Source organism: Micropterus dolomieu, linkage group LG08 (assembly GCF_021292245.1).
Source record: "Micropterus dolomieu isolate WLL.071019.BEF.003 ecotype Adirondacks linkage group LG08, ASM2129224v1, whole genome shotgun sequence".
Taxonomy (NCBI): domain Eukaryota; kingdom Metazoa; phylum Chordata; class Actinopteri; order Centrarchiformes; family Centrarchidae; genus Micropterus; species Micropterus dolomieu.
This window is the reverse complement of record NC_060157.1, coordinates 5,884,075-5,895,281: the sequence shown is the minus strand read 5'-3', so window position 1 is coordinate 5,895,281 and position 11,207 is coordinate 5,884,075. Positions and strand designations below refer to the sequence as shown.

At 38.2% G+C, this 11,207-nt stretch overlaps 1 protein-coding gene across 1 annotated transcript in view; it reads right to left on the bottom strand.

Moving 5' to 3' along the window:
• Positions 1-1,589: 1,589 nt before the first annotated feature.
• Positions 1,590-11,207, bottom strand: part of gdap1l1 (ganglioside induced differentiation associated protein 1-like 1) — a 40,496-nt gene continuing 30,878 nt past the window's right edge. The window contains exons 3-6 of the mRNA XM_046057560.1: positions 7,015-7,188; positions 4,599-4,693; positions 2,357-2,471; positions 1,590-2,258 (exon numbers count right to left, since the gene is read on the bottom strand). Of these exons, the coding sequence (XP_045913516.1) occupies positions 1,915-2,258; positions 2,357-2,471; positions 4,599-4,693; positions 7,015-7,188 (728 nt within the window). The 3' untranslated portion in view covers positions 1,590-1,914. The remainder of the gene's footprint in view (positions 2,259-2,356; positions 2,472-4,598; positions 4,694-7,014; positions 7,189-11,207) is intronic.

Sequence of the window (11,207 nt, the reverse complement as noted above, 5' to 3'; positions counted from 1 at the left end):
AGGAGTTGGCGACAAACAAGCCGCTGTAAAAATCCAGTGATTTTTCTTGCTCAGTATTGCTGAGGGACCATCTCCAACACACTGTACAGTGCAGGTGCTTCAAAGGTTACAATTAGCAACAGAACATTTAGAAAAATGTGGTGTTTGATGTTTTGTAGTGATTATAAATTCTGCTTCTGGGCGACACGCAACCCTCAGTGTCAGTATCGTCACAAAATGCTTACACAATAAGAAAGTACCCATGCAATGAAATGTACATTCTAAAACCTAACGCAACACTATTGTGTCATAGATGCAGAATTTACAATTTTACCACGAGTTCAGCCAAGTGTAATTTTTCAAACACCCAAGATTTGTAACGTCTGAGCTCCAGCTCAGCGACAAAAGAGAGTGACAGTGGACCAGTGTGTGTGCTGTGTGATCTGTGGTGCTCTAAATAAACTCACTCTGAGTGCACGTGTGTCTCTGTGTTTTGATGTGTGTAGGGTGTACAGTTAGTTAAAGGAATAGTTTGACATTTTGGGAAATGCACATGTTCACATTCTTTCGGAGTGTCAAATGAGAAGATTGATACCTCTCATATCTTATTTGTTAAATATTATACTACTGTAGCTTGTTAGTTTAGCTTAGCATAAAGACTAGTAAGGGGGCAACAGCTAGCCCCAATTTGTGTCTGTCATGTGTCACCATTACAGCATTAGCATTACAGCGCTAAGCATCTGCTTTTCCTGAAAAACAAAGATGGAAACATTTATCAATATTTCCATAATCCTCAAAGACTCTTCTAACCATCTGGGTAAAGAAGATTTTATGTTTGCTGCATTAAAAATTTAACATTTTGCACCTCTGTTTCTTCATCCAAACAAAGATCGAATCTCCTTGCGCAATTTGTACAATATGAACCTTTTCTTTTTAAATATATCAGTTACATCGGTAAATGTAACTGATATATTTGATATTTTAATACAAAATAGCCTAATGCATTCATATCATTCAAACAGAGCATATATGTAAAATCTGCCTCTCTGGATTAAAAAATACAGTTACAACTTGTGAAATGGGTTTAAAGAAATGCTCATGCAACAGATGTTTTTATCCAGATGGTTGAAAGAGTCTTTAAGCATAATTGAATACTGGGGCTTGCTTCCCCTTGTTTTCCATCTTCATGCTAAGCTAACTGAATGCTAGCAGTAAGGATAAGGGTTTGTGTTATGACGTAGATTTTGTTACCTTTGGACAGAGCTATCTAGCTGTTTCCCCAAGCTTCCAGTCTTTAAGCTAAGCTAAGCTAACTGTCTCCTGGTTGTAGCTTAACTTTTAACATACAGACATGAGAGTGGTCTTGGCAAGGACGTGAATAAGCGTATTTCCCAAAAGGCCTTAACTATTCCATTACAGTTTGCCTCCATCCTTTCATCATTTCATGTGGCAGTTTCTGGCAGCACAGCAATTATCAGAAAGTATTTGTCATGTACATTTTCCTGTGGGTTTACCGTTTAAACCTCAGGCTGATGGAGGAGTAAAGAGCAGGTATGAGTAATGAATATAATTGTGGCATGCGAAGGTCAGTTAACCCCTGTTGGTGTTACTGTGTTGAACATTTTATCTGGGTTTCTACTTTAGGTTTTCAGTACAAGTGGACCCGATGCATGGCTCCAACAAAAGATAAACAAGGACTTACCAGCACAAGAGCTGCAAGTTGCCAGAAATTAAACTCAATGAAGGCCTTGATTACCAGAAAATGTGCTGTCAAGATTTCTTATTATGGAATGTTTTAATATTCTTTGTTCACCCAGGTAAGTAATAGTGTTCTCTATATAGATTCATTATGTTTTCCTGCAGTCATAAAACATTACAGAAAAGTTGAAACATCACACAAATACACAGACATTTAACACAACAAGAGGGCATTCACTACATATATTTCTTTTTTAAATACCAGTAGGCAAAGTAGCCCATCCCTCCAAGCGAGCCCATGAGAAAAGAGGCCCCGAAGAAGGACGGTGGCTTCTTTTTTACCATCCGGAAAGCGTTGGGTAGGACGGCAGACAGAAGGGTCGTGTGGATGTCGCCCAAGACCTTGCGGAAAGCGTAGCGTTTTTGGACACGCATAAAAAAGGACTGCAGGTTGGGTCGGCTGCCGTCCTCCCAGTATTTCTTAGAAAGTCCCAAGAACTTGAGCCTGTGCAACAAGGCTCCGAGGCAGACATCAGCTAGTGTAAATTCAGGTCCACATAGCCACAACTCACACTTTTGACCTGCAAGGGAATGAAAATGTTCATGAAAACATTGTTGAAAATATTTGGAACATGTTTCGGTGCTATTATGACAGAAGATGACAAGCGTCTGGACATACCTTGATACTCTAGTTTTCTTTTCTCCAGTTCAGCCTCTACTTGATCCAGAACCATGGCTAACTCCCCCAGAATTTTCTTCAGGTAATTCACATTATCGTGGTCCAAGATTTTTGCCTAACAGTCATTTTACAAAAGGCAAAAATACTTTAATTCCAAGAGGCAAACCAGTATGCATAGTTGGATATTCTTAGTATCATAAAGTAAAATGAAGATGTTATATATACAGACTTCATTTTACTCCAGCTGCTTTAAGAAAAGTGACTTGTGGTTGTTAGTAGTTAAAATGTTAATAAACAAAAAATATGTATGTACGACGTGTTAGATTATATTATTATATATTATGCTAACATAAGCATGCTAACATGCTGCAGCAGGTATAATGTTTAAATGGGCCCAGCTCCAATATCCCCTCTAATCATCTATATAGTTTAGTGAATAAGATGTTGCTCTTTTTAAAAAACTGTTTGACCAAATCAACATACTTGGAAGACAAACAACTATACATACACTACACAATATATGTTTATTTTATTCAAACGAAATATCACCCTGCCAACTTTCCACTGTCATTGTTATTTTATCTTCACAACGATATGTATCATGGATTTTGACTTACGCAGAGTGTGCAGAAAAGGCTCAGTGAGATAGCCCAGTGGCCTCACCCACTTTACAGGAACACACTCTGGGCCACAGTTACCATCTAAACCAACTAGTTAACTTTCCTAGTTAACTAAGTAGCATGCTCACATTTTCTAATTAGCACTAAATGCAAAGTACTGGTTGAGATTTTTATAATTCATTAACCTGTTTACATTTCTGTCATTATGTACATTGTTTTTTACACTTTATTGATAATCTTTATTGTCTTTATTTAGTTTTTATTTGCACTCTATATATTTGCACTCTTCCGTACTTTGTACAGCAACTGCTGCACAACACTTTTCATCGGGATAAATTGAAAAGTTCTATCTTATCTTAAAGTACAGCTCAGGCTGACTATTGGAGGAAGTAAATTAGTGCCAGTCGAGCACCAGTATTGGATGGCACTAAATGAAAAGCTAAGGGATCACCTACAAGTCACTCATAACCATAAATATCAACCTCATGGTGGCCGTAGAGGTAAACTCAAGAGAACACAAATATCATTATGATTCATCCTCTGTGGACTATAAATGTCTGCAAAATGTTGTTCTAATCCATCTAGTTGCTGAGATAATTCAGTCTGGACCAAAGTGACCGACCAACCAATCAACACACTGCCATTCCTAGAGCCAGAGCCACATTGTTAGTGTAGATGTTTCACACAGTTGAAACAGCTGTTATTGTCTACTTAGTTTTCAGCTTATCATCATGTACAACACGTTTTACACTCTCTATTATTAGCAGAATGTAAAATGGTAAAAAAAAATGTCTTTGTAACAGATGCAAAAAATCATTACACCTGGATATTTTCTCCAGGTCAATGTGAATTGTATTTAGGTCAAACCGACATTATGCTACTGTGCAGCATGCGAATAGGATCTGCATGCTGCACAGTAGCATAATTAGAGGAAATTACTGAAGGTTGTTCATGATGAAATTTCCCTCAGCTGCAGACTTGGAAATTCAATTATCTGGTCCAATACAGTTTGGGAAATTAAATATCTGTCAGAGTGTTAAACTCTAATAAAGACATGTTTGACTTGCAGTGAGTTTGTCTATCACAAAATCCATTATATTTCTGTGCTCATACTTACAGTTATTGGGTCTGAAATATGTGTATATATCAGGTGCAAACTTAATGATATTTAAAGGGTTTAAGCTCAGGTTTAAAATGTAAATGAATGGTCTTTTAATTATTAAAAGGGGGTTTTAATGGGCTTTCTGTATAGATAAAAGGGTTTTAAGGGAAAACCCCATAGAATTCATTAGCTTGCACTTAAATTAAAATATAAACACCCTTAAGGTATAAATTAAGTGACGGTGTCTATATTATTTAGTCAATTATAAGCATCCATTAATTTATTCATTCATATTTCCCTTAAATCTCATTAGAACAGCTTTATCCCATCATTAGTAATGTGTCAAAAAGCACGACAAAATTTCAATGTAAGATATATTTTGTTTTTAGTTTGTTTTTTCTCTTTCTTTTAAAAAACATTTCGTAGAGGTTGCCTCTCCCTTATTCACATAATTACCATATAATGAGGACAAGTGATAAATTAATTCTTTTTAATCAAATGAATGCACACATAAACTCACCATGAGTTTCTTCTGTTTGGACAGGTACGGTTCTGTCAGCTGAGGCTCCTCATGGTCCAACTTCATCAGCTCCGTCGCAGCGTTGGCCAGGTGTCCTGAAGACACACACACACACAAAGGACACATAAATAGTGTCTTGATCTACCATTTGGTGGAAAAAAGATTGATTTCAACAGAATTGCTATTTGAACAAATCTAAATAATGTCATTTTCTAGTCTGCTGTCCTGTTGTTGAACATGTTGCTTGAGAGATCATCTATATGTGCATATAGTCCTTAGTCTTTGTAGGTATTACTGGATATTGAACAACATTTTCCAATCAACCACAGTGCATATTTTAGAGATGAGTGTGTTTAATCCTCCAAGGAGTTGATTTTGACTCAATCCCACTTAGTATACAGCGTCCTGCTGCCAGAAATACTCACTAGAGATACAAATGTGGATTAAGCCCCAGCTGAAAATGGTTCCCGCCAAACAAATGCACTATTTTCTCCTATTTAAGTAAAGTTTGCTGAAAAAAGCTGTTTTAAATTAAAGTATATATTTGTGACCTGTTTTCAGTAGGAACTAATCGGCTTGAGGCTGATGGCCGCAAACAGGGTACGTCATAAAGTACTGAGAGACGGACTAACACGTTGTTACTTTAGGTCTTTTCATGGGTTTTGTTACAAAAATAACAAATAACAAAATACAAAATATAGTCAGTGTCATGCTTTTAATGACAACAATCCACCCTTATAGATATTTTCATATTATCAGTATTTACTGTTGCTGCACTGGAAGTATGTGATTAAGTGAGTTTTTTTTGTTATACCTTCAGTGTGCAACATATTTGACCCAGACCGTTTTAATACTAGAGTGAAAAATGATTTTAGATAATACAAAGTGGTTAATTAAATACAAACATCGCTGATGCTTTCCATTTAATACTCCATCAGGTTGATTTTACAGATGCAATACAGGGTGACCGGAGTTTAACTTGATAATTGATTTTGCTGCAGATTTTCGTTTCATCCAGGTCATTGCTTTGATTTACATACTGAGGTCATTACTTGATGGAAAGAGCACTACAGTTCAGACTGAGAGGCCTGATATCAGCTGTTGGGATATATAAACCTGGCATCACTACAATCTGCTGCGTTAAGGGTTTTTTGGTATTGAGTAGCGTCAAATTACACAGAATGCTAATCACGTCGGGCACATAAAAGCAGGGATTTGTTTGCAGATGATGCGGAAAATGCTGCAAGGAAGGTGAATAGCTTTGCATTTCTAATGCCTGTCTGTTGTTTTTGCTCTGGGAGAGTTGTTCCCAAAGTTAAAGCTCATTCAACCTCGAGAGCTTGTAAATGCTCAGATTAATGAGTTCAAAACACTGAAAACTATTAATATTATGCTGCAGAAATAGAAATTTTAAAAAACAATTTTATTCAAATTTAATTTATATAAAACCAATTAATAACAAAGGTTATCTCATTGCACTTTTCATATATAGAGCTATCTATACATAGTATAAACACATACATAGTATGTGTGTGTAAATACATCCAGAAAGTTGGACAAAAACAACAATATCATCTACTTTTTATCTTGACAACCTTCACATTTTACAAATACATTTTATACTTTACATACTTATCATTATCTATTGCCAATAAACCGCACACACCTGTAGACACACATGCATCTACTCTAGAATAAACATGTGTGAACATGCAGCAGAACACACTGTCACATTAAATAATGCTGCGTTGATGCACAATACCAGTGCCTGTGTGCCTCTGTGTGTTATACACACTTGAGTGGATTCAGTTTCCAGAATTTGTAGTCCAGTCTGTTTCTGGTAATTCATGGTTCTGGCTCTGTTCTCCACTGAGAGGCCATTTGGTCTTTATACTGTGGGTCTTTTTAGGAACAATGGTTTGGGCAGGATGAACTCTCACGAGCAAAGCAGGACTCCATACTGTCGAAGAGTTCCTTACAGTTGAGAGACGCCCAGTCCCAGTAAAGCTAATTTGGAAAGCTTAAAAGCTGTTTTTATTTGGCATCACTGTTAGCACCTTAAGGAAAATATTTCAGATTTGTATTCAAAGCTGACTATACTTTGAAGTTCTTTGTGGCCTCGCTGTACCTGTACCAGAGATTGTTGGGCAGAGGTCTTTTATCAGTTACAGATTCCCAACTTGAAACCAGGTTAATTTTAGCAGTCAGTTCCCCCAGGGCTCCCGAACGACCTGCACAAAGTATTTCTATCGGATTTTGAGAAATACGCTTATTCACTTTCTTGCCAAGAGTTAGATAAGGAGATTGATACCACTTTTACTGGAATTGGCTTGATCTATTTAATTACAAAATCAGATCCATTAGTTTCTCATATTTAATGCAGAATTATAAACAGTTGTGCGCTGGCTTCACTTACTACGTATTTCTGCGGTGGCGTACTTTGGGATCATAGAGTCGGTCGTAAGCTCTGGATGAAGGATGCAGCCGTGTGTGTAAGCGTCCATGGGCAGACCATCCAGTAGCTGACGGTACTGCTGCACACGCTCATAGAGAGGCGACTCTGCATCAGGAATCAGCTGCGCCACCGTGTCTGCGGGCGAGACACCGATATGAAAATAGCAATGGAGAGAAAACATTTGAATGTAGCTCAGAACCTTGTCATGGCTCTCTGAAGATAAGCAGGCACAGAAAAACATTCATAAAGGACCTACATAATGTGGAAACAACACAATAAAAATAACTCTAGAACAAAGTTGCACAGTAGTTTTCTTGGTATATTTTCATAAACTTCCCAAAACATCTGAGGTTTCCAAGCAACTGTCATTAAGCTTGCTGTTATACGTCCCTAAAATAACACAATTCTCAGTGCTTCAGCTGTCAGATAGACACACAGCATGGTAACCTGGTAACAGATGACACCCCTCGCTGTGTGTAACACACCACTGGTCACGTTTTACAAAGCCTGACATTTAAACAATACTAAAGCAATCTGAAAAAAAATCCTAGAGACTAACAAGTAAGCTGTTGCTCAGGTTAAAGGAATAGTTTGAGATTTTGGTAAATGCACTTATTTTATTTCTTACATGAGAAGATGAATACTACTCTCATTCAGTAGCTCAGGGGAGTTGCTAGATATAAAGCTCTACTGGGGCACAGAAGCCCTCATTCCCCATGAAAATGTTCATATATTTTTGATTAAAGTGTATGAAATGTGTCAGTGTGTGCCTCACCAGCTTCCCTCGCTTAGCCGATTAATATTGGCACCGTCATGTCAGAAAGGGCTTTGACCAGAGGCATTTCACCTGGGTCTGTGTGACCTGCTAAAGACGTCTGGAATGGGTATGTGCTAGTACTGGATTTGAATCAGCTGTCCTTGTACTGGCTTATGATCCAGAATCTACTCTACTGACAAACTTCAGCATAGCCCCTGTAAATCATAAATATCAATACTTGCAAGATATTATTGTTGGGTTCTGTGCCCCAGTAGAGCTTTATGTCTAAGAACGCCCCTGGGGTATTCACTGCTTTTGTATTGCACTTCCATAAAGTTGTGACACAGATTTGTGAAACAGAAAATGATCAAACTGAAGCTAAGAAAGACCAACTTTTAGTCTCTATGGGTCAGTCTCCTAACACTGGATGCTACATTTCCTATAATTCAACTCAATACTTTGTCAGAGTAATCTTCAACATCATAAAGTCCGCACATAGTCTGCCACACAGGCTTTCTGTTAAAAATCTGTAGTCTCCAAGTCCGAGCTCAGGGCCTCATTTAAATGGTCCCTTTAAATACAAGGCTGCAGAATGTTATTAAACAGAGTCAGGTTAGCGGTTTCCCCATGTTTCTTTATGCTAAGTCTAAGCTAACTGGCTATTAGCTGTAGCTTCATATTTCTGTATAGATATGAGAGTGGTATTGATCTTCTCATCTAACTCTCTGCAAAATGTTGAACCAGCTTATATATTTTGCTGTCTTAATTCTTATGTTAGCACTCAATGCGCTGCATGAGTAGGAGGGATGGTGTTCAACTGAATGACCTGCTGCTGAGATTCAGTACTAAGGATCAGACAGAGCACAGTGAGTATTTATCTCTGTGCAGGGTCACAGCCAGCATGGGGACGGCATCGCTGACAAGACAGAGATAGGCAGTGGGCCACTTGAGGATGTTTGGGCCAATGGAGAAGCTTGCGGAGGGTGGAGCTGCACCTGGCAGGGCTCCAGATAGCTGAGTAATCAGTCCCAGGATCGGCATGCCGACCTGGGCATCCCGTGCAGCGTTCCTCTAGGTGGTCCAATGCAGCAGAGCCAAACCTATCTGAAGAACAAGCCAGTGCTCGAACTGTCTTGGCGACAGCGATGCACATTACAAAATATAAGAGCAATAGAGGCATTGATTGTTTGATTGTTGTCGATAAATAGTTTTCACACAGTAAGAGCCCTTTTGCTGCATCTCAACAGCACTGTAAAGCAGTTTGAGTTGGCACTACGCAGCTCTGTACTGGTGTAAGTCTTTTTTCTGAGACATCTGCACTTTCCAGGCCAGCTGCAGTCAACATTGCCAGCATTCATTAGGGATTTACACACAGAGAAAAGCCATATCTGTAAGTCTTATCCAGCAGATTGACTACTGGCTAAAAGCATGTCCAGCTTGACGTCTGGTTTTAAAACGTGGTGGATTCAAAGCAAATACACTGTCACCTGACTGTTGGAAAATACTGAATGATGTTATGGTTGCAGATTCTAGTACAACTTCAAACTAACTTGTTCCAAAAGAAATAAATTAAATTACCCGCATGCTGCAATCTATCAAATAGCTTAAAATGAATGGGTCTGAATGGGAACAAGACATCAAACACCAGGGTCTGTTACTGCCTTCTAGCCTTTTATTACTGTGCACGCAGTGAACCAGATCTTCTGCAAAGCCTTCAAGCATCGCTGCTCTGGACAAGTGACCACAAACTAAACTACGACAAGGGAGTTCTCCAGTTATTGGCTGACATTCCTCAGGCCTTTACTGGTTTGATTCTCCCAGAATATTACATAACGTCTAAGCTGACGGATCTATGGGACACGCCACCCACAGATACTATAACACAACACACAGAGATAACAGGATTAGGTGTATGCATCTTAACATTTGCTTTCTCTTGGAACTGCAAAGGCAGCAGATGAAATGTGCCTCACAACACACATTTTACATAATAACACATCTTAACTATTTGTTGGATTTGTTGAAAAATGTTGCTATCGTGTTTGTATCTGTGTCTTGTTTGCGGCTGCCACAAATTTCCCCCCAGAGATCACTCCAGTTTCATCTAATCTAATCAAAGGAGTTCATCTTGGTGACATTGGTTCAAAGTCATTGTTGCAATGACTTACAGATTTTCACAGTACAGTACACACTGACACACATTGTACAAGGACGACAGATGGCCTCGAATGGCTTCCAGTCGTCTTTGCTATCCCAGCTTCACAAACTGGGAGAATGCAGCCGGATATTTTCTGTAGCTCTTGAGTAACACTGGATTTGCAAAAACCTTTGATTAAATGTGTGTCAATTGGTTTGTAGTAAAATAATTAATATAATGTTTGTTTCACAAATGCGCCAATAGAACCATGATCTGTTGCTCCTTGATTTTAGACAGAAGCTTAGACAAGCAGGCTTCTCATTTATAGCAACCATCGATTTTACTGCCTGAAATGACAACAACTGTTGCTGGTGGATTTGATCAGCTGCAGACAGAATATTAGTTATTCAAGCTAATAATAAAAACACTGACTTTTTAATTTTTCCAGCGGTTTTAAAATGAAAATCTTGTGAAAGGGGTCCTAAACATGCATTTGATTGCTATATACATGATATTGTACTGAAAGACTGAAGCTAAACCACATTATCCATGTAGAAAACATGGAAATAAAAAAATTCCTAGTATTAATAATATTATAATGGAAGACTTCAGATCAGACTGTTATTTCGTTCTAATATAATCTTGTTTGGCTGCTTAGCTAATATACTTTTTTAATTATTATAATTTTTAGACAGAATGTGTCACAATCACTCTCTTGTTAACTGCAATGCCTTGTGGGATTGTCAGCAGAAAGTTGCCAAAATCTTTACTTTTTTGTACCAATTTTTGAGGGCACTATGTTGTGGATACATATACATAAGCACAGAATTCCATCACTAAAATAAAATGACTGACAGTAAATGTAGTGCAATATATTATAAAAAAAAGGGAGTGATTTCGGACGCGGCCTAATTGATGCCGAATGTAACGGTATCTCGGATAACGAGTTTGACTGGGTTAGTTGGAGTGCAAACAACCCAAAGTCCACTAAAGAGCAGGACAATGTTAGCCTAACTCTGATAGCTTCGAGGACAGGCTGCCACAGTGGATGTGTTAGTCATGAACAGGGCTTTTTTTAACATCACCTATAGCCCACAAACTTATGGAGTTAGCTAATATACAGTGGGTACGGAAAGTATTCAGACCCCTTTAAATTTTTCACTCTTTGTTTCATTGCAGCCATTTTCCAAAAATCAAAAAAGTTCATTTTATTTCTCAGTAATGTACACTCAGCACCCCATCTTGACAGAAAAAAACAGA